At 41.1% G+C, this 23710-nt stretch overlaps 1 protein-coding gene across 2 annotated transcripts in view; it reads left to right on the forward strand.

The window, feature by feature from the left end:
- Positions 1-3053: 3053 nt before the first annotated feature.
- ifi35 (interferon-induced protein 35) overlaps positions 3054-23710 on the forward strand; it is a 37823-nt gene continuing 17166 nt past the window's right edge. The window contains exons 1-7 of one of the 2 annotated variants that reach the window (XM_072561548.1): positions 3054-3261; positions 11372-11422; positions 11520-11543; positions 14978-15067; positions 16165-16323; positions 18955-19071; positions 23463-23610. In XM_072561548.1, the coding sequence (XP_072417649.1) occupies positions 11405-11422; positions 11520-11543; positions 14978-15067; positions 16165-16323; positions 18955-19071; positions 23463-23610 (556 nt within the window). In that variant the 5' untranslated portion in view covers positions 3054-3261; positions 11372-11404. The remainder of the gene's footprint in view (positions 3262-11371; positions 11423-11519; positions 11544-14977; positions 15068-16164; positions 16324-18954; positions 19072-23462; positions 23611-23710) is intronic. The other variant, XM_072561549.1, reaches the window with a different exon arrangement.

The following is a 23710-nucleotide window of genomic DNA, read 5'->3' on the forward strand; positions in this document are numbered from 1 at the left end:
GCTGTGGTTTTGAAATTAAGTTGATGTAATTTTAATAAGTGTCTTATTGGAACACCATATTGTTATAGAGTTGGAGGCAGATAATAAGCTGTTAAGAGAAAGGTGGTGGGGGGGGGGAGCTTAGAGTTGTGAACAGTTGTTTAATGTTCACTTTTAGAGTTAAAAATAAATTGATATTTTCTTTAAATACTGGAATTTGGGAGTTCTCTGTCACTCATATTTTAACAGATTACAAGACGAGATGAGCTTTCCTTGCGTGTTTCCTTTAATTAACAGAGGGGTTCACCACCGTGTCATAACAATTTGTACTATCTTTTGATCTCTCTGCCTAGAAATTCTGTCATGATTTGGAGATGCTGGTGTTGGACTGGGGTGTACAACGTTAAAAATCACACAACACCAGGTTATAGTTCAACAGCTTTAATTGGAAGCACACTAGCTTTTGGAGCGACGCTCCTTCATCAGGTGATAGTGGAGGGCTCAATCCTAGCAGAATTTATAGCAAAAATTTACAGTGTGATGTAACTGAAATTATACATTGAAAAATTGATTGTCTGTTAAGCCTTTCATCTGTTAGAATATAGTGATAGTTTCACTTCTTTCATGTTTAAATCACAAAACCATTTTTTTAAAAAGTTGCATTCTCGGGTTAGCTGTTAACAATGGTGACAAATGTTAACAGCTAACCCGAGAATGCAACTTTTTAAAATTCTGTTAGGATTGAGACCTCCACTATCACCTGATGAAGGAGCGTCGCTCCGAAAGCTAGTGTGCTTCCAATTAAACCTGTTGGATTATAACCTGGTGTTGTGTGATTTTTAACCGAGAAATTCTGTGCCTGTGTGCTTAACCTGACAAAAGGGCATCGCTCTGAAAGCTTGTGATTTCAAATAAACCTGTTGGACTATAACATGATCTTGTGTGACTTCTTACCTTGTCCATCCCATTCCAACGCTGGCACCTCCACATTGAAATCATATCCTGACAGTAGTGTACTCCTAGCAACTTGATGCACTAAATAGCTTTTCCTTGATAAATACTAATGAATTAGATTTTTAAAAATCTTAGATGTGAGATTAACATGTCTATGTTGCCCAAAGCTATTGAAGGATATGGAACAAAGGCAGTTATACAGAGATCAGAAAGGCTTAACGAGGCTCAATGACCAACTGTTTAGTTCCATGAGTCAGTGTAACGGAGGCTCACCAGACTAATTCCTGGGATGGTTGGATCGGGTCATGAGGAAGAGACTGGGCCTGTATTAATGGCAGTTTAGAAGAATAAGAGGTGATGTTACTGAATGTTATAACATTCTTAAGGATCTACGCAGTACACATGCTGAAATGGTGTTTCTCTTGGATTGGACATTTAGACCCAGTGGACACAACTTCGAACTAAGGGAAACCATTAAAGGCTGAGGTGCCACATTTCTTCACCATGCACTATGGCAGTTCAGTCTGTGAGTGTGCGTTCAAGACAGAAATTGATAGCTTGCAAATTACTAATGGATTGTGGGGTTAGCATGACAAAATGGAGCTCTTAGAGTCATAGAAATGTATAGCACAAAAACAGACACTTGCATCCAATTCGTCCATGCCAAACAGATATTCTAACCTAATCTAGTCCCATTTGCCAGCACTTGACTCATGTCCCTCTAAACCCTTCCTATTCATACACCCATCCAGATGCCTTTTAAATGTTGTAATTGTACTAGCCTCCACCACTTCCTCTGGCAGCTCTTTCCACACACGTACCACCCTCTGCATGAAACAGTTGCCCCTCTCACCCTAACTCTAACCCTTTCCCCACTCCAGGGAAAATACTTTGTCTATTTATCCTATCTATGCCCTTCATGATTTTATAAACCTCTATAAAGTCAGTCGTCAGCTTCCCACATTCCAGGGAAAACAGCCCCAGCCTATTCAGCCTCTCCCTATAGCTCAAATCTTCGAACCTGACAACATCCTTGTAAATCTTTTCTGAACCCTTTGAAGTAAAAGAGATCTAAGGGGCAACCTTTTCGCACAGAGTGAGGTACGGGAATGGAATGAGCTGTCAGAGGAAGTGGTGGAGGCTGGTACAATTGCAACATTTAAGAGGCATTTGGATGGGTATATGAATAGGAAGGGTTTGGAGGGATATGAGCCAGTTGCTGGCAGGTGGGACTAGATTGGGTTGGGATATCTGGTCAGCATGGACAGGTTGGACCGAAGGGTCTGTTTCCATTTAAAAGGTATCTGGATGGGTGTATGAATAGGAAGGGTTTAGAGGGATATGAGTCAAGTGCTGGCGAATGGTACTAGATTAGGTTAGGATATCAGCAAATTACTGCAGATGCTGGAATCTGAAACCAAGAGAAAATGCTGGAAAATCTCAGCAGGTCTGGCAGCATCTGTAAGGAGAGAAAAGAGCTGACATTTTGAATCTTTGACAAAGGGTCAGTTAGACTCGAAACGTCAGCTCTTTTCTCTCCTTACAGATGCTGCCAGACCTGTTGAGATTTTCCAACATTTTCTCTTTAGGTTAGGATATCTGTTTGGTATGGACGAATTGGATGCAAGTGTCTGTTTTTATGCTGTACATCTCTATGGATCTATCCTTCTGATAGGAGGGAGACCAGAATTGCATAGTATTCCAAAAGTGACCTAACCAATGTCCTCTACAGCCACAACATGACCTCCCAATTCCTGTACTCAATCCTCTAACCGATAAAGGCAGATGTGATCTAGAATGGTGGAGCAGGCTGGAGGGGCTGAATTGCCTCCTCCTATGTCTCTCATGTCATCCTTGGTTCTTTTGCCTAATAGTCTGAACTGAAAAGCTCTGTTCCTGACCCTACAACCTCTGCAGTATTTATTTACATCCTTCACAAGAAGTGACCTTGGGGGGACTGTGAGGATTGAACTGAAAAATGTGTTGCTGGAAAAGCACAGCAGGTCAGGCAGCATCCAAGGAGCAGGAGAATCGACGTTTCGGGCCATGAGCCCTTCTTCAGGAATGTGAGGAATAAATATCACAGGTTACAGAGATGGGCTGACACCAGTAACATTGCATGAAACAGCATGTAGTGCATTGAGGGGACACCTCGGTTTAAATCTCCCCAACCAAGTTCGAGCCTGTCACTGTGTGCTTTCGGATTGTTGTTACCGGATTACTGCAAAGCAGTAGGTTTCAGTTTCCAGTGAAGCGGGCGGTTCCAGACTGGAAGCCGGAATTGACCAGAGTTGCTGCTCTCCTGTGCAGTCGGAGCTGATTTTCACGGTAAGATCTTGTGGTCTTCCCAGTTCTCCTCGTCTCATCAATCGTGAAAAGTTTGGCAAAACTATTGCCGTTGATATCTTTCACTTAGTAAACACCGCGAAATCTAGACGAGAGAAAGATCAAAATTAAAAGGCTTTCCGCCAGAAGTTGGAAAAGAGGCAATTAACTTTTTTTTGAGGTGGAGTTTATGGTCTTGTTTTCTGCAATGAAGGAGGAAATTTTAATTTTGGGGGACACACATTAGGAAGTAATGATCGTTTCGATGTGCTTGGCAAAGAAACGAAAGTGAAAGTAATGGTTCTGATGTTTGATAAAATGTAGGACTTATCGAAGTTAGAACTAAATATGTTTCCGTTGGTCGTTATTTTAATGTAACATTTTGTAACCTACGTGTATTTAAAGTCTAAAAGGCATAAATAAACACGCTGCCGTTTTGTTTACTAATCTTCACCTTTGTTTTGTTTTCCATTGTATTTCATAGCTAAAATGGCCAATTCTCTTTGTGATCTTTAATATAACCTGGTGTTGTGTGATTTTTAACATTTAATATAAAACACCGTAAAATAGAGCTTCTGGATTTTGCCATCCTCCATGGGGTGTTCTCTGTTCCCTACCCCTCGCTCCCACATTTCCTCTTCACTCGCGGTATTTTTGGTCATTCTATTTTCCCATCTCTTTATTTCCCTCACCCATTCACCATATCCTGTTGCCCACAGACAGACAAATGTCTCATCTGCAGATGTTAATCCTGGATTGGGGTTATGTTTCTGTGGGCAGCAGCTACCCTCCAAATAGCTGGTGGGGGAGTATCAACAGAATATTAAACTATTCAGTACTCATATTTAAACATCTGCATCAAGGCTCTTGTGGCACAGTGCCTGGGGACCTAGCTGTGTCTCTCCCTGCTCCAGAGATGTGTAATAGCATTTGGGAGGGGTTTCTGATAATGTTACCATTCCTTAAAGATAGTTAATAGTTGTAAAATTGGCAAGATTTAATTTGTTAAGTGGTGGATGTGGGCACAATTATAATATTTAAAAGACATTTGTATAAGTACATGAATAGGAAAGATTAATGGGCCAGTAGCAAACAGGTGGGACTAGTATAGTTTGGAATTATGTTTGGACCAGTTTCCAGGCTGTATGACTCCATGACTCTAAGATGTTTACTTCAACGAACTAAAAATACTATTAACTAAGCACTCATTTTGTAGGTAATTTATACTTTCAACTGTACGACAGAATGTTTGGCAATACTGAAAATTCCTGTTGTGAGGTATATGTTATACTGTGCTTTTGCTAAAAATAGAATTCTCCCGAAATCAATCTGAAATGATTCTGTCTCCTGTGACTGTTTTTCCAATCTTTTCCCAGAATGGAAGCTTTAAGATGTAGAACTGTCTTTCTTAGTAGGTTTGCCTGCAAACATCTTCCTCCAACTAAAGCTAGGTGAATCTTCTAGCCTCATTTCAAATTTCCACAGACATGACCCTTTCAGTCTGAATGTGAGCTCTCACCCACATTTCCTGTATCGTGGACCACAGATCTTAGAGCTATAATTGCCCTCTCTACCCTGGATCCTGACAGTCAACTGTGTTTGTGTGTTTTCAGGGATATCTCAGAAACCCGTTCCCTCTCAAAGCCTATGTCTATAGAATATGAATCACGTGACGATTGTGTCCATGTTTTCTTGAGAGCTCAGCGCTCCCTGATTTTTGAACTGAATTGACAATTTGAAGGACAATTAGTGACAACCCCAACACTCCTAGTGCTTTCTCATGACTTTGGACATTCATTGTTAGCACATGGGCTACTGCCATTATCTCCAAATGTAAAGATTATGTGCCCCCTTCTCAGTAAAGGTGTCTGTGGTCATTTATCTCTTAAAAGTTCAAACCAACCAGGCTATCTGTCAGAGTTCATAACTGGGCCCACAACCCTCTTAATTAATCCCAAAAGGATGACAACCTTATAAAAGTTGTCACGCCTCTCTGTGATCAGGATCAAGCCCCGCTATTCCTGAAATCATCACAAAGTTTTAAAAAGTACACAGTGAAGGAGGAGTCACAATGAAAGCAGTTCAGGGGTTCCTGTCCTCAATTGCTGAGATGATTTGTATGTTTCTCGTGCTGGCCAGAATACTGTTTCTTAGTTGCCCTTCTCTGGATGCTTCCACTGGTTTGCAAGAGACACAGAGTGGCTGGTTCACTACTAAAAGATCTTTGACAAAGAGTCATAGAGATGTACAGCACAAAAACAGACCCTTCAGTCCAACTCATCCATGCCAACCAGATATCCCAACCCAATCTAGTCTCACCTGCCAGCAACTGGCTCATATTCCTCTGAACACTTCCTATTCATATACCCATCCAGATGCCTTTTAAATATTGCAATTGTACCGGCCCCCACCACTTCCTCTGGAAGCTCATTCCATACACGTACCACCCTCTGCGTGAAAAAGCTGCCCCTTAGGTCTCTTCTTAATCTTTAACCTTTCACACTAAACTTATGCCCTCTAGTTCTGAACTCCCCTACCCCAGGGAAGAGACTTAGTCTATTTATCCTATCCATACCCTTCATGATTTTATAAACCTCTATGAGGTCACCCCTCAGCTTCTGATGCTCCAGGGAAAACAGCTCCAGCCTATTCAACCTTTCCCATAGCTCAAATCCTCCAACCCTGGCAACATCCTTGTAAGTCTTTTCTGAACCCTTTCAAGTTTCACAACATCCTTCTGATAGGGGGTCTATAATACAATCCCAATAAGGTGGTCACCCCTTTCTCATTTCTTAGTTCAACCAAATAACTTCCCTGGATGTATTTCCAGGAATATCCTCCCTTAGTACAATTGTAATGCTATCCCTTATCAAAAACGCCATTCCCCCGCCTCTCTTGCCTCCCTTTCTGTCCTTCCTGTAGCATTTGCATCCTGGAACATTACGCTACCAGTCCTGTCCATCCCTGAGCCATGTTTCTGTAATTGCTATGATATCCCAGTCCCATGTTCCTAACCATGCCCTGAGTTCATCTGCCTTCCCTGTTAGGCCTCTTACATTAAAATAAATGCAGTTTAATTTATCAATCCTACCTTGTTCTGAGCTTTGTCACTGCCTGCCCTGACTGTTTGACTATCTTCTTTAATCAACTGTACCAGTCTCAGATTGATCTTTTTCCTCACTATCTCCATGGGTCCCCCCACCTCTCTTTACAAGTTTAAATCTTCCTGAGCAGCTCCAGCAAATCTCCCTACCAGTATATTTGACCCCTTCCAACTTAGGTGCAATCCGTCCTTCTTGTACATGTCACTTGTACCCTAAAGAGATTCTAATGATCCAAAAGTGTGAATCCTTCTCCCATACACCAGCTCCTCAGCCATGCATTCATCTGCTCTTTTCTCCTATTCCTACCCTCACTAACCCAGTAATCCACATATTACTACTCTCGAGGATCTTCTTTTTAAATTCCTGCCTAACTCTCCATGTTCTCCCTTCAGAATCTCATCCTTTTCCCTTCCTATGTCATTGGGGGTTCCAATGTGTACAGTGACCTCCTGCCTGTCCCTCTCCCCCATGAGAATAGTCTGCACCCTCTCTGAGACATCCTTGATCCTGGCACCAGGGAAGCAACACACCATTCTGATTTTGCGCTGCTGGCCACAGAAACGTCTGTCTGTGCCTCAGGGTAGAGAGTCCCCTAACACAATTGATCTCTTGGAACCTGACAAATCCCTCATTGCATTAGAGCCAGTCTCAGTACCAGAAACTTGGCTGTTTGTGCTACATTCCCTTGAGAATCCATCACCTCCTACATTTTCCAAAACACCATACTTGTTTGAAATGGGGATAGCCACAGAAGACTCCTGCACTACCTGCCTACCTCTCTTACCTTTCCTGGAGTTAACCCGTCTATGTGCCTGTATCTGCAACTTTTCTTCCTTCCATAACTGTCATCCATTACATCCCCTTGCTCTTGTAAATTCCTCATTGCCACAAACTATCTCTCCAACCGATCCATTCAATCTGATAGGGTTCACAATCAACGGCATTTATTGCAGATATAATCCTCAGTAACATGTAAACTCTCCCTAAACTCCCACATTTGACAAGAAAAGCATATCATTCTACTAAAGGCCATTTTTGCTTCTTCCAATCTAGATCCAAAAGTTAGAACTGTCTTATTCCTTTACAAAACACTGCTCCAGGCTAACTTAATACTTACGGTTTATATTATTAAGTTTAATCAAGAGAAATATCTCAATAAAACACATAATCAAGAAAGAACCCACTCTACTCACTACTGCAGACTTACCGTAAGGCCACACCTAAAAATATTCACTTATGTTTCTGTGCTGTGACCTTTCTCAAGCAGGTTCCTCCAAGACTAGTTGTGAACTTCACCATTTGTTAATTTTCCCAGACGCACTCTGATGTCCAGTGATACATGAATTCAACTGCGCAGGTTCACTGTTGTGTCAGTTAGCATTGTGGGTTTCTCTCTCTCTCTCTCTCTCTCCCTCCTGCACTGACCTCACCACGTGCTGCTTTTTTCTGTTCCTCTCCATTTTAAAACTGCTGTTGTTTTGACTTGTATTTTCCTCCAAAGTTCCAAAACAATGCAACAGCATAGAAAACAGTAATTGCCGCTCCTGGAATTCGAGGAAATCACCTCCACCACCTAAAATACCTCAAAAAAGGAGCAGCCTGTCACAGCCAGAAATTTTTCCTGTCTTCCATCTTGAATTACGCAGAATCTTATTAACTAAAAACTCACAGTTTACAGCAACTGCTGACCCAAAGGTAAATTACTTTTCTTCATGTTGTCAGAAGGACATGAAAGGATGCAGAGGAGATTTACCCTGGCGTTGCCTCAGATAGAAAGTCTTAGTTCTAAGAAAGACTGGCTAGGCTGGGTTTGTTTTCCTTGGAGCAGGGGAAGCTGAGTAGGGATCTAATTGAGGTATATACTAATTATCAGCATAGATCTGGTAGGTGAAGGATCTATGCTGTATGTCTCTATTAAAGTGGTTTGCTGTGCAGAACAGAGAGGGAGCTCCTCAGCTAATGGTGGGCTGAAGACCTACCTCTATCTTGTTCACTTCTTCAAGCTGTTCAGCTACCTGAGAACCAATCATGTAGTTGTTGGCAGGCAGAAAATCTTCATCATTGGTATTTGGTCATTTCCCCCTTCATCCTCCTGTTGTCAACCAAAATTCCCTTTGAAATTTCAGGCTGTGGAGGAGCTGGTGTTGGACTGGAATGGACAAAGTTAAAAATCACATAACACCAGGTTATAGGCCAATAAGTTTATTTGGAGGCAGTAGTTGCTCCTTCATCAGGTAGCTGTGGAGCAGTTCAACCTGTTGGACTATAACCTGGTGTTGTGTGATTTTTAACTTTGAAATTCCAGGGAATTTTTCAGTCCGTCCCAATTGCAAAACTGGCCAGCAGGAAAGTGTAAAACTCCTCCCCAGGAATTAGATGGATTATTCCAATATGTGCAGTTTAATAACTCACTTTGGGCATGTTTGGTTTTACTTTGCAATTGTATAACATGAACCATCTCTGCAGGAGCTCCTCACGGTAATTTCCTAAGCCCAAATATCTCAGCTGCTTCATCAATGACCTTCCATCCACCATAAGGTCAGAAATGGGGACGTTTGCTGATGACTACACAATATTCCACACCATTTGCTTCAGATACTGAAACAGTCCCATGTCTAAATGCAGTAAGACCTGAACAATCTCCAGATTTGGACTGACAAGTGGCAAGTAACATTCACACCACTGAAGTGGTTTACAATGACCATCTCCAACAACAAAGAATCAAATCATTGCCCCTTGGCATTCAGTTGCATTATGTTTTTTGAAACACCCACTGTCAACATCTTGGAAGTCACCATTGAAGCCTTATAAATACTGTGAAGATAAGAACAAGTAAAAGGCTCAGGATCCAAAAATGAGTAATTCTCTTCCTGACCGCCCAAGCCTGTCCACCATCTGTAAAGTACTAGTCAGCAGTGTGATGAATACTCCCTATTTGCCTCAATGGTGCAACTCCAACAATGCTCAATGCTCAAGCATGCTCCACGTGCTCAACAATGCTTGGCACAATGTAAGTCAAAGCAGCCTACTTGAGTGGCACTAAATCCACAAACAAACAGTAGTTACACTGTTTACCATCTGCAGAATGCACTGCAGAAATTTAACAAGTCTCCTTCGAGACTTGCCAAGCCCAGGACTACCACATGTCAAAGGACAAGGGCAGCAGATACAGAGCAACATTACCACCTGCAAGGTCCCCCTGTAAGCCACTCACCATGATTTAGACTTATATCACTGTTCTTTCCATGTTGCTGTGTTCAAATCCCATAATTCCTTCCTTAACAGCTTTGTGGGTACAGCACGTGGAGTGCAATGGGTGTGGGAAGCTGCTAACCACCACCTTCAAGGACAACTAGGGATGGGCAATAAATGCTAACATAGCCTGCGTTGCCCACAATGCATAAATTAATTTTTAAACATTGAGGAAAGCTAATTTTGTATAAAACCTTGAGAAGTAAGGAGGCGAAATATCTGAATAAAGAAACCGAACAACCTCCCTAGGCCCTGTTGGCAATTGCCAGTGTTATCAATAGTGTACATCAAATGTTTGTATTCTTAATCTATTGAATTGTATACAGCAAAGTATGAGAACATCTCCAGCCGCAATGTGAAATCACGTGGGATGTTACCATTACCAGAGGGCAATATCTACTTAAGGGACAACGTGATTCTGTCAATACTGTGGAAGCAAAAGTAGGAACACTGCACACATTCTTTGGTACCAGTTGTATTGCCACTGTTCCTGTGTTACTGCAGAGTTCAGTGGTTTTCTTAAATTTGACTGCATAATAATCCTTGTTTTTATGTTTTTGAGAACAAAATTAAGTTTATTGTCTTAAATATCATAATCTCTGCTGAACCTTTCCAGTCTCAGATGACTAATCTAGAAGCTAAGTTCCTATTTAAAGACCTGGATGGATTCAAGGCTTGATTAATATCAAGGAGGACAAGATGCACATCAAATTTTAAATTCAAAATTAATATTTCTCTCAGTTAATGGCTGTGCATGTTCTAATAGTCTGATTGAAATTTTACTTCAATACTTCAACACGCACTGCACTTCAAAAATATATTAGAGATCAATTCCTCCACTGGAGTCTTACTTTTGATTAAGTATATTGCCCAGCTATCTGGATTGGACTGTTCAATTCATTGATATAGGGGACAGATAAATTCACTATTACTTTGGGACTAAGCTTTGTGCTCAGGTCCTTCAAGCACTGCCAAAGTTTTCAGTTTCAGCCAACCTGGATTATAATACTCAAAATCATTATTCATGTGATTAAAAAATTGCTAGTGGAATCTGTGTAGAATCTTGTCAATCACTTGAAAGATTAAATATCAAAAATTGGCTGCTGCAGGTGGTTTGGGTGAATCACATACCTGGGTCAGTATCATTGGGCTAGCATTTCCCCAAGCGCTAAATTCTGTGTTGAGCCACCAAGTTATAAAACTTAACATAGATCCAGTTTTGATCCCTGATCCCAGTTTGAGCATTTAATGTGGCTACAATGCTCATGAGCTAGGAAGTAAAAGAAAATCACAGAAGAAGAATGTCATGTGATGGGAGGTTGGGAGGGCTGTTGGTTCACATGGGGCTGTACTCCATCGAGTTACCCTTCAGGAAAGAGGAGGAGGAGTAAATTGGGGAACGCAATTCTGATAGACCTGGAAAAGAACATCATAACTGGAGGAAACCATTTGGCCCGTCAAACCTGTTCTATCATTAAATGAAATCATGATGGATTTGCAATCTAACTCAATACATCTGCCTTTGTCCCAAATCTCTTAATACTTTTGGTTAACAAAAATCTTTAAATCAAACAATGTCAACAATAATAGTAGCGAAAATATTAATGTGTTTGTATAGCACTCGCCTTCTTTATTCTTACACTTAATTTCACACCAATGTAAGCCAAATGTAGTTAGTTTTTACAGTTTAAAAAACCCTGAGTAGCATCAGCAACATATCCTGCAGGAGTTTAATGTGGAGTTTTGTCCTTTTGTAGCACGTTTGTGGCGTGGAGACTCCATAAATTTCAATGGAATCTGCAGATCAGGTGAGTCAATTTCTTTGGAGTAACTTCATTCAATATTGAAAGTGATGCAGTTTCGCTGAGTACAAATGGCTGAGAAATCCTTATATTTTCTCTACAGAGTGAGCCTGCACAGAAGCAACAGGTGAGTTGATCATGTTTCTGTCACTGTGACAAACAATAATAAAGACAGGAATCGGCCACTGAACCTCCCCAGCTGGGAATTGGTCTAGCTCAGTTGGCTGGATTGTTGGTTTACAGCGTACTGTGATACTAACAGTGTCGGTTCAATTCCCATCACTGATTTGGGATCACCATGAAAGACCTCAACCTTTTCCCTTGCCTGAGGTCTGGTGACACTCAGGATGTATTGCCACCAGTTGCTTCTCTCTGATGAGAGAGCAACCCCTATGGTCTGGTAAGACTTTGGGGTCACAACAAGGCTTCTAGGTGGTTGATTTGCCATCTTTACTCCCTCTTCCTTGCTAACCTTAACAAACAACAGTCTATGAATCTCAATTTTGAAAATTTCAATTAACCCAACATCCATAATCTTTGGGGGAGTACATTCTACCCTTTGTGTAGAAAAACTATCCAGCTCAGATTTTAAGATTTTGCCTGCTTGTTCAGTATTCCCCTATCAAAGCAAATAATTTTACTGTATCTACCCATAAAATGACTTCTTAATCTTCAGCATCTTGATTATCATCTGTACTCATCACAATACCTGTTTCCAAGACTAAAGGTTTAGCCAGAAAGTACGGGATCAGCTTTTCCATGGGTTTGAGGAATTGAAAGCCACCTGCTCCCAGGGTCTCACCATCACAGAGTTGTTAGGAAGTCAGAGACTGTTCCTGTCAGCTTCCCACACTAAGATTAGTTCGAAAGGTACCAAAAGGTATTTTACTTGTGCACTGCTGAAAAAAGGCACATTTCACTAAAAGTATTTGCACTCATCAGGACAATTCATAAGAAACAGTAATTTAACATTATCAACTGCATTCTCCATAGCATTGCTTCAATCAATCACAGTCTACTTACTGGCCAATCAACATATAGTACAAATATGTTGGCTTGCAAACAGGCCTAAAGAGTATTTTTATTAATGAATTTTATTTAAAATTGTGAAACTTTGGTCTTATGTCACAGTACAAAATTGATTCTTATCATAAAGCTGGTGCATCACCCATGGCTAACTTTGAAGCCCTTAGTGCCTAATTATTTTGCTTGTATTGGGACAAAAGATTCATTCAGATAGAGTCTAATCTGGCAATTTTCTTTGATGCTTCTTCGACTTCATTTTCTCCCAATGGTTTTCTTCTGTTTGCATATTTTGCATATAAAAAGTTATTCTTTGCTGTCTACCTAAGAGCTTCCTGCAATCCCTATTATGCTTCTCTGTATCTTGAATTCTGTAGCTGCTTTGCAACTGTTTGAGTGCTCTACAATCTCGATGATTTTATGTTTGGATGGGGCTATGTATCTGCTGTTCCTTCTTGATGCCATATTGGCATATCAGAGGACAGGATTGGAGGGGTATGCAGTGCACACCCAGGAGGTGATAGTCTTGACATCGCCCACTAACATGTACAGTTAGGAATACCTGATAATAGCTGCCTTCAATGGTGTGCTACTCTGCGATTTTATGAACGATTAGGATTGCATCTGGTCAAGTTTGTCTTCAACAGCAGCAGAAAAAATTTGAATTGTTTTGGTCAGAAGTCATAGGTTGACTCCTTTTATATTATTCCTGCAATGTGAGACATCACTGGCCAGACCAGCATTTATTGCCCGTCCCTATTTTCTAACAGTGGATGTGATGGTGATTGTCAGAAAATCCCAACTGGTTCACTAATGTCCCTCAGGGAAGGAAATCTGCCATCCTCATCTGGTCTGGCCAACATGTGACTCCAGATCCATAGCAATGTGGTTGATTCTCAATTGCCCTCTGAAATGGCCTAGCAAGCCACTTAGTTCAAGGCCAGCTAAGGACAGGCAATAAATGCTGGCCAGCCTGCACTGCTCACATCCTATGAGTGAATTAAAAAATAAAATTGTGAAGCTCCATCTTCTGTCAGGTGTTTAATTGTCACCACCATGGATGTTGCAGGACTGCAGAATTTAGATGTCATCCATGTGTTATGGGACTGCATAGCTCTGTCCGTGATATGCTGCTTCCACTGTTTGGCATTCACGTTGTAGTTCCACCAGGTTGACACCACAGCTTTAGGTATGCCAAGTGCATGCCCTCGTACACTCTTCATTGAATCTGGGTTAATCTCCCAGCTTGATGGTAAGAATAGAATGGGGGATATGTGAGTCATGATGTTGCAGACTGTGATTGAGTGTAATTGTGAAGGTGCTGGCAGCCCACAGCACTTCATGGATGCCCTGGTCTGCGTTGCTAATGTTTTTCCAAGTTTGTCACATTTAGCACAGTAGTAGTGCCACACAACATAATCTGCAAGGTATATGAACAATGGAGGACTTCTGGCCAAAAAAGTCAGGAGTCAACAGACAATCGACAGATAGTCGAGTGCACCAAATACCCATCAAGCTTTTAAAGTCAAAGCAATCCAAACCAAATTTATGCAATCTGATCTCATACCTTAGTTCTTGATACACTGGTTTCATTTTTGTCAGTTTATGTTGCACCACTTCCACATCTTTCCTGAGATGCAATTTGACAAAGCAGCTCAGTATAGACCAGTGATCACTTGCAAGTGATGTATTGCACTTCTTTCTGACTTGATAGCATTGTGTTTTCAAAGGAGTAATATATTTAGTGAACACATTCACAAAGAAACAGCAAGTGCTAAAAATGCAGAGCAAGGTGTTCAGTATTAATAGGCAACTTAGAAAAAGGCAGAAACACAATGAGCTTACACAGCACATTATCACATCTCTGAGACATTCTAAAGTACTTCGCTAATTAATTTTAGAATGTAATTAAACACAACTTCCAGTTTGCACATAGCGAGCTCATACAAGCAACAAAGATGAGTGGCCTGGCAATGTGCCACCAATGGTTTGGGTTAAACAAGGAATTTTGATTAAAACACCAGGATATCTCCTGGTACTCAAATGTTCAGTGAAAATCACATTCAATGATTTCTTATTAATCATGTGTAAACTGAAAGATTTGTTGCAACGGTTTAAATGGATTTTATATCTAAATTAAGTGGAATACAACTTTAGATGACATGAAATGCAAATTGCTTTGAACATCAGGCTTAAGATTTTATCCAATTCATCAGCATTAGAAATCCTTTATTGATAACTATATAATGTTACCTGCAGGAAAACAATTCACACAGCTTAATTTCCTCTGTATGCCTTGGTTTAGGGTGTTCTACATCATATCCACTTGAGCAGGTAAGGGTATCAGTCTAAGATACCAACCAAAAAGACAAATCTTCTCAGAATGGAGCACCCCATACTTCATTATTACATAGAGTTAGCAGCCTAAATTAAAAGGCCAAGTCTATAATGGGTCTCAAACTTGCAAAGTGGAAATGAAAGCATCACCAGCTAAGCCAAAGTGACAGTTTTGTAAGAGTGGATGATTTTGTTTTGCAGAAATTGGCCGTTAAGTGCTCGAACCTGGAATTAGCGAAGGATGATGCCTCAAAACTGGAAATAATCCAACAGGAAATAGAAAATTGCAAGGTCAGATTAGAGTTTATATCAAAATTCACCTTCTTTGTCTGCATAACTCCTCTGAGTTCGATATGCTACAACATTGTATATGGCCTTGAGAAGATATTACAGTATTTCCAATAAATCACAAACACTTTCAAGAATTCATTTAATAAAATAATGTTACAATTGCAGGAATTTAACATGCAGATGGTGGAGGCAATTAGGAAGGTAAATAACACGGCACCCTTAATGCAAGAGGCTTCCAGTGTAACAGTAAGGAATTTTAGCTGCAATGATGGAAGGATTTGAATACAGTTGAAGCACTTCCACAACTTTGTTCTCATTTTCCGAGGAAGGATTTACTTTGGTGGATCTGAAGGGAAGATACTTGATTGATGTCTGGCATGAGAGGGGTATGCCATGAGGAATGACAGTACTTAAGGAGCCGGCTATGCTCTGGCATTTAGTAAGTTTAGCAATGATCTTACTGAAATGAAAAATATTCTTAACAGTTGTGATAGCTGAATGCTGAGAGGCTAGAGAATGGTGATGCATCACATAAGCTTGATGCATTTTAAAAATTCGTTGCCCCAAAATGCTCAGGCATGACTGAGAGGGATAAATCTTTGGACACTAAAAGAGTCAACAAATCAGGGATAGGGCAGAGACTGGGACTGAGACAAAAAAAAATTGGCCAGGTCTTTATCGAATGGTAGGATAGACTCTGAGGTTCGTTCCACAATCTCTTTTTTATCTTTAATAAAATAACCTGATGAATTCTTATCCAACATATTTTCTGTACCATTAAGGAGGAGGGAGGAATTAAAAAAGGATGCTGTTTGAAATCTATTTTTTAATATTTTTCTTGTGGTGAGTAAACAATTTGGATTCTGAAAACCGAAGTGAGATCAAACCCAAAAGAACATTGAAGTCTGGAAAAACCATCTCAGGAAATGACAAAATATGTCAAATCGTGGTCCAGTAACAGATGAATAAATGAGTGACATAACTCTTGATTCCTCTCTCTCTTCCTTCTTTGTTTCCATAAGACATGGAGTGATATTTATAGGAACGTGTTGATTAATGGGGTCTAATTAATAATCTATTGATGTTTGTTCCACCAGGCCTTTCATAACGCTTTGCAGAATGACATAGCTCAGCTGAAGAAAGCAAAACATGAATCAGAATTGATAGCACAGGAATTTAATGCCCGGATTGAAAAACTCCAACAAAGTATGGAGGATGATCAATTAGAACAACACAAACGGGATTTAAATTTTCAGGTTGGCAGTTTTGTGGTTTATATTTATCATTCGCTATTTTATGTACAAAAAGCAAAAGTGAATTTCATTTTTAAACTGTTAAAGCAAATAATGTTTCCAACTTCTTTAATTCATCTGTGAGTCCTGACATTTGCAAAAGCTGTTTTAATGAACTGGACACAGTGCCATATAGGAACATCAATCACAAGCATTCGAACACTCTCACCAATGGTGAGTTTATGGTGGAAAGCATTTATGTTGGTGAAGCAAAAGGATCTGTTTTCTTAAAATAACCAAAACTGGGCATTCTGCCTGGTGGCCAACAAAAAACAAACTACACCAGGCATTTATTAAACACCTCTAATATAATAAAATCCTGCCGGACACTTCATGGGAATTTTATTTCTGACAGAATTTGATGCTGAGTCAGATAAGGGTGTGAGCACTGGTTTCGAGAAGGTTGCTCATAGGCAGAGGTTTTAAAGAGGTGAGAGAAAGTTTAGGGTGCAGTTTAGTTATTCCAGAGTTTAATGATCTTGGTCTTGCCATCAAGACAAGAGTGATTCAAATCATGGATCTTCAAACGGCTAGAAAGGGAGAAGCACATATATCTCTGAGGTTGTGTGGCTGGGAGAGATTATAGAGATAGGGAGAGGTGGGGCCAGTGAGGTATGCCGTAACAACGATGATGATTTTAAGACTGACATGTTGTTGAACTAGAAGCCAAATGGGTCTAAAGCAGAAATTGCCAGACAAACTCAGCAGGTCTGGTAGCATTTGTGGAGGGAAAAATAGAGTTAACATTCAACTGAATCAATGGTCTTTGAAACCATAAAGTAATATCTTTACAGAATTTTACTACCTTAAGTTGTGTGTGACTCTACAGTTTAATAAAAAATAATGCAGCCTGAGGCCATATTGGGACCATCTCTTTGAATATTCCTTCCAAAGAAAATGGAAACAACTTGACAACGAACTCTCAAAAACTTGTGTTTCTGTTATTTTCTCCTGTTCGCTTATTTGTTGGAGATATTGCATTAATTTTATTTTTGAAAATGGGTTAATACCTCATTAAAGTAGAAGGCAGAGAAACATTCCGGCTGCTGTAAAATGTGCTGACTCCCTGCATGTGTTCAAGAGGGAACTGAACCAGCCATAACTGGGCCCAAGATTGGGTCATATGGAGCATATGTAGGTTATTCAATAGCAAATGCATAGTCGAGTGTGATCTTCCAGATTGTCTGAGAACATGTTAGAGGAATTTTCTGGTATTTTCCCTCCCTCTTCTTGGCCTTGGTTTTTCTTGGTTTCACTTTGCCCATCCCTGGTGATCACATGAGAGGAAGTACAATTGGGTGTGTAGATCTAATAGAAGTGTCTCAAACTATGGGAAGGTTCAGAATGATAAATGAGAATTATATTGTCATAATGCTCCATCCATGAAAGTGAAGTAGACTGGATGGATCATGAAAAGGTGAGCTTCACCCTTTGTTTCCTCTTAGACCAGAACACCTGATATTTTTCTGCCTGTCAGTTTAATTTATAAGTATGAGTGTGCATTAAATCTTTGTCGCTAATAGCATCAACAGTACTTTGTAAGTTAATATGTTTTCTGTAAGGAAACTAAACTTTTTAAATTAAGCTTTACAGCTGCCAAGCTTACAATTGCAAATGGTTTCTAAGAGTTGTGTTGCTATTTTGGGATTCCACCACTGTAATTGTACCTTCAGCCACCAAGGCACGGAGCTCTGGAGTTCCCTCCCTAAATCTTTCCACTTTTCTTTGCTACTTGTACACATTCCTTGAAACTGACCTGTTTGATCAATCTATTGTTGTTTTTTCTTAGTATCTCCTGATGTGGCTCTGAATGATCTTTGGTTTTCTCCTGCTTCTGTATAGCATCTTGAGAGGTTTTATTAGACTGAAGCTGTAAGAATAGGCGATTGTTGTAACTCTCTGCATCTTTTATATTAGTCGTATTTATAATACAGAAGAAGCTTCGTTTTCAGAAAATACAGAAACTTAACACTGAGAGGAGATTTTCACCAGGTGCAAGTCTTGGGTTGAAAGTGCTTAACCTGAGGAGAAGCATGAGTTTTGAGTGTCCTGATCTTTACTGGGTCTTCAAGTTTTAAATTACAAAGAGAAATCTCCCAAATAGGGTTGTAATCTCTGGAATTTAAACGGTTACAGGATGATATGATTGAGGCTTTCAAAACACTCAGAGGAATAGACTGAAAAGGTTGGTTAAAAACTATTTCCATTCATCAAGGAATAAAGAAGAATGATAAGAATAACACCAGAACAGACCTCAGGAGTAAAATTAGCAACACTTCTTCAAGCATTGTGTAGTGCTATTCATTTGGAACTTATCGCTGCAAATAGCTGTTTATGCTAGGTCAATGATTCTGTTTTCAAAATGAGATTGATAGATTTCTGTTAGTCAAAGTTATCAAAGGACATGGAATACAAGTAGTTACTTGCAATGAGTTTGTAGATAATCCATGATCTTATTGGACGTTGGAGCAGGTTCAAAGTGCTGAAACGTTTACTCCTGTCTCTACGATCTATTGTTGCAACCTGTTTTGTATCTCAAAATGAATTCAATTTTAAAGTTTTGTCTTTTTATTGATCCTGTGTATTCTTCCACAGAAACAATTGAAAGATGCAGAGATTGTGAATGATAATCTGAGGGAGGACGAAAGAAATATGAAGGATGAGTTAATGAGACTTGAAGAAGAAAGATCAGAGCTGGAGAAACAACTCAAGGTAAGATAATATTCCATTAGGTGTTGTGAGGAAAAACAAAAAGAAATAAAAGAATGGGAAGTGAAATCACCCACCACAACAGACAAATAGCAAGTGGGACAGAACACCAGCACTTCACTGGTGGCTCACTGATGATGTTACCCAGCATGGTGATGAAACATCTGAGAGTAGATCTATCAGCTCAGCGAGCAAACTTACAACCAGGAAAAACAAAAGTCAGAAGTGATACTAATCTGACATCGCAATCATTTAATGTTTGGAGTCAATTGTATTGCGCTACCTCACTTGGGATAATGACTCAAAACATCTTTATACTGGTGATTGCCCGACAGAACGTCATTTGCTGATGCATAGTTGCCAGAGCCTGTATAATGTGATGTACCATTGAGCTTTCTGATTGCTTCCAAGTGGCAATTTCTGGGCCTCTTCCAAAAACTCATTTCTGTAAAAGCAAGTTGAAGATTTTCCAAGTATTCAGGGGAGAACCCTGAAACGACATGAAAGATAAATGATTTAGATGAGATTATAGAAGGCATGGTTAGTAAGTTTGCAAATGAGTTTGCAAAAAGTTTGCAAAAGAACAAAGAGACCTAGAGGTTCAGGAACTTTTTTTTGAAGTTTGCATCACATGTAGACAGGATGTTTAAGAAGGTGTTCATCACGCTTGTCTTCATTGCTCAGACCTTTGAGTATCGGAGTTGGAAAGTCATGTTGAGGTTGTACAGGACATTGGTGAAGCCTCTTCTGGTGTACTGTGAGCAGTTCTGGTCATCCTGTTCTGGGAAGGATATTATTAAGCTGGAGAGGGCTCAGCAAAGAAATACCAGGATGTTGCCAGGAATGGAGGGTTTGATTTATAAGGAGAGACTGGCTAGGCTGGGACATTTTTCTTTGGAGCATAGGAGGTTGAGGGGTGACCTTATCGAGGATTTTAAATTCATGAGGGGCAGAGAAAGGTGAATAGCTGGTGTCGTTTCCCTAGGGGGTATATTTTTAAGGTGAGAGGAGAAAGATTTAAAAAGGACATGAGGGGCAAACTTTATTACATAGAGAGTGGTTCGTGTGCAGAATGAGGAAGCGATGGATTTGGGTACGGTTACAACATTTAAAAGACATTCAGATAAGTTTGGAGGGTCATGGGCCTAGTGCAGACTGAATGGACTGGTTTATTTTGGGATTATGGTCGGCATGGACTTGTTAGAATAAGGGTCTGTTTCCATGTTGTATGATGTTCTGAAAAACAAAAGTGATTCTAACTTAGGATCACAATCATTTAATGTTTGGAGTCAGTTGTAATGCGCTACCTCACTTGGTTACCTCCAGCTGCTCCAGTTTCCTCCCACAGTCCAAAGAAGTGCAGGTTAGGTGGTCTGGCCAGGCTAAATTATCCATTGATTCGGGGGGGGAAGATGCAGTCTGGCCAGGCTAAATTATTCATAGTGTCTGGGGGTGTCCCGGTTGGGTGGATTGGCCATAGGGAATGCCAGGTGTTCGGGTAGGGGGGAATGGCTCTGGGTGGGATTGCTCTTCGGAGGGTCAGTGTGGAGTTGATGGGCTGAATGACCTGCTTCCATGCTTTAGGGATTCAATGAAAAGCTTTAGAAACCTGTCTCTGTTTCAGAAATTTGAAGTTAAAATGTTACTGGAAATAAATGCTGAATAGTTCTCTAAAATTTCTTTTCCGTCCTGGGAAACTCACAACCCTCCAAGTGCCAAAGGTTGCAACTTCAGAGCATCAGTATACTTGTCCTTTTCAGCAGACAGTCATCTCTGATTTTGTCCTTTCCTGTTCCTTCTTTAGTAATCCCTGGATAACTGGATACAGAGCTGCTCAGCATGAGCTTGACATTCTCTTTCTGCTCTCTCCAGTATGTTTGCACTTGCATTTGCATGGTTGGAGAGCTTCTCATTTGTGAAAGGATTACCCCTGTACAGTTGAACAGCATTGGCAGAGGCCTGTGTGTAGCTTCCCTCTATTCTGATTAGATTTGATTACATTACAGTGTGGAAACAGGCCCTTCAGCCCAACAAGTCCACACCGCCCCGCCGAAGTGCAACCCACCCATACCCCTACATTTACCCCTTACCTAACACTACGGGCAATTTAGCATGGCCAATTCACCTGACCTGCACATCTTTGGACTGTGGGAGGAAACCGGAGCACCCGGAGGAAACCCACACAGACACGGGGAGAATGTGCAAACTCCACACAGTCAGTCGCCTGAGGTGGGAATTGAACCCGGGTCTCCGGCGCTGTGAGGCAGCAGTGCTCACCACTGTGCCACCGTGCCGCATTGAGATTGTCTTGCTGCAAAAGCACAGCAGGTCAGGCAGCATCCGAGTAGCAGGAAACATCGATGTTTCGGGCCAGAGCCCTTCATCAGAAATTCCTGATGAAGGGCTCCGGCCAGAAACGTTGATTTTTCCTGCTCCTTGGATGCTGCCAGACCTGCTGTGCTTTTCCAGCAACACACTCAACTCCGATCTCCGGCATCTGCAGTGCTCACTGTCTCCCCCTATTCTGCGACTGGACACTTGAGAGGAGCCAAAACAATTGGGGTGAAGAAAATAAGAAAGTAAAGAATATTCAGTAAATCTGAGAAATAATCAACAGATATGGCAATGTTTGAGGGGAGACAAACAGGGTTAATGTTTCAGGTCAGCGATATCTGAATGCACTTGATAGAATAGACCTTGAAAGTCTGTTTCCCTTAACTGGGATTTTCAAACATGGAGGTCCAGTCCCAAAATAAAGAACCAATGATTTATCATTGAGATGTGAAGAAACGTCTTCCCTCAAAGGGTTCTGAATCTTTGGAATTCTCTACTACAGAGGGTTGTTAATGCTCCATCGCTGAAGTAATTTTTAAGACTGAGATTCTTTGGCTGTAGGAGGACCAAACATTGGAGAAATGGTGAAGAATTGGTCAGGGGGCAGTGGTTCTGGGTGGGTTCCTCTTCGGAGGGTTGGTGTGGACTTGTTGGGCCGAAGGGCCTGTTTCAACACTGTAGTGGATTAATCTACTCTAATCAACTGGAGCTGGTGGGGGTGGGGTGGTGAGGATCAGCCAGGATTGTACTGAAGGCAGAGAAAGCTTAGAATTTCTTCTGCTTATTTATGATTTTGTTTTAGTGTCAGTTTGGCAGTGAAATAGGTTGGAAAGAAAGAATTTTCAAAAGGGTGAATCACATAAAACACTTGCTAATGCCCCATCCTGTTTGAAAGTAATAAGCATCTTCTACAGCGGGACCACCTTTGTGGGTGAATACTTCTGTCAAAAAGCCTGTGAACATGCCCCAGTCTGGACAGTAATAACTATTTAATATTAGACTGTATATATGAACAGAAGAAAGTGGGGACTGCAGATGCTGGAGATCAAGGCGAAAAGTGTGGCACTGGAGAAGCACAGCAGGTCAGGCAGCATCTGAGGAGCAGGGGAATTGACATTTTGGGTGTAAGCCCTTCCTCAGGAACGTCGATGGGGTGAAGGGGACTGAGAAGGCGATGGATAGATACAGATGGGGAACGATGGTGATAGGTCAGAAGGGAGGGTGCAGCTAGATGGGAAGGAAGATGGACAGGTAGGACAGGTCAAGAGGGTGGTGAATCTGGGATGAGGTGGGGGGAGGGGTGATTTGGAAACTAGTGAAGTCAATGTTGATGCCATGTGGTTGGAGGATCCCAAGGCAGAAGATGAGGCGTCCTTCCTGCAGGTATCAGGCGGCTAGGATTTGGTGGTGGAGGAAGCCCAGGATTTGAATGTCCTTGGGGGAGTGGGAGGGTGAGTTGGAGTGGTCAGCCACAGTGCAGTGGGGTTGTTTGGTGCACTTGTTCCAGAGATATTCCCTGAAATGATCCGTGAATTGGCATCCTGTCTCCCCAAAGGTAGAGGAGACCACATCGGGAGACACAGTCAATGAAGTGTTTGGATGTGCACTGCCGGATTTGGAAGGATCCTTTCGGGCCCTGGACGGAGGTGAAGGGGGAGGTGTGGGTGCAGGTTTTACACCTCTTGCAGTGGCAAGAGAAGGTGCCAGGAGTGGAGGGTGGGCTGGTGGGAGGCTTGGACCTAATGAAGGAGTCACGGAGGGAATTGTCTCTGTGGATTGCTGATAGGGATGAGGAGGGAAATATATCTCTGGTAGTGGGGTGTGATTGTAATCCTCCCCCACATTCTTGAGGAAGAGCTTATGCCTTTCGATCCTCTTGCTCCTTGGATGCTGTCTGACCTGCTGTGCTTTTCCAGTGTGACACATTTCCAACTCTGGGGGTGAATGTTATGAACAATCTACATTCCATATCTTATTGCTAACACATGTTACACAAATGCTGCTAATTTGTCCCCATTGTCAATCCTATTAATATGGTGGTTTTCTTGAAATCTCCACAGGTTTCTTTCTCCATGCCTGAAAAACAATGGTGCTTTAATGGCAAGATTGAGAAAGATGGCAATCCAGCAGTAGAATTTGACCTAAAGCCATGCATTCATTACCCAATAAAAGGAGGCTCAGCAGTGATCACATTCGAAGATGAAACAGGTAGAAAGTAATCCAATGACGAAAGGAATCAGTTGTTGTGCATGCCTTCTGGTGTCCAAAGTTAATAATTATCGGCTAAAAGTACAGAATGGTTCTGTGT

The sequence above is a fragment of the Chiloscyllium punctatum genome, chromosome 42 (assembly GCF_047496795.1).
Source record: "Chiloscyllium punctatum isolate Juve2018m chromosome 42, sChiPun1.3, whole genome shotgun sequence".
NCBI lineage: Eukaryota > Metazoa > Chordata > Chondrichthyes > Orectolobiformes > Hemiscylliidae > Chiloscyllium > Chiloscyllium punctatum.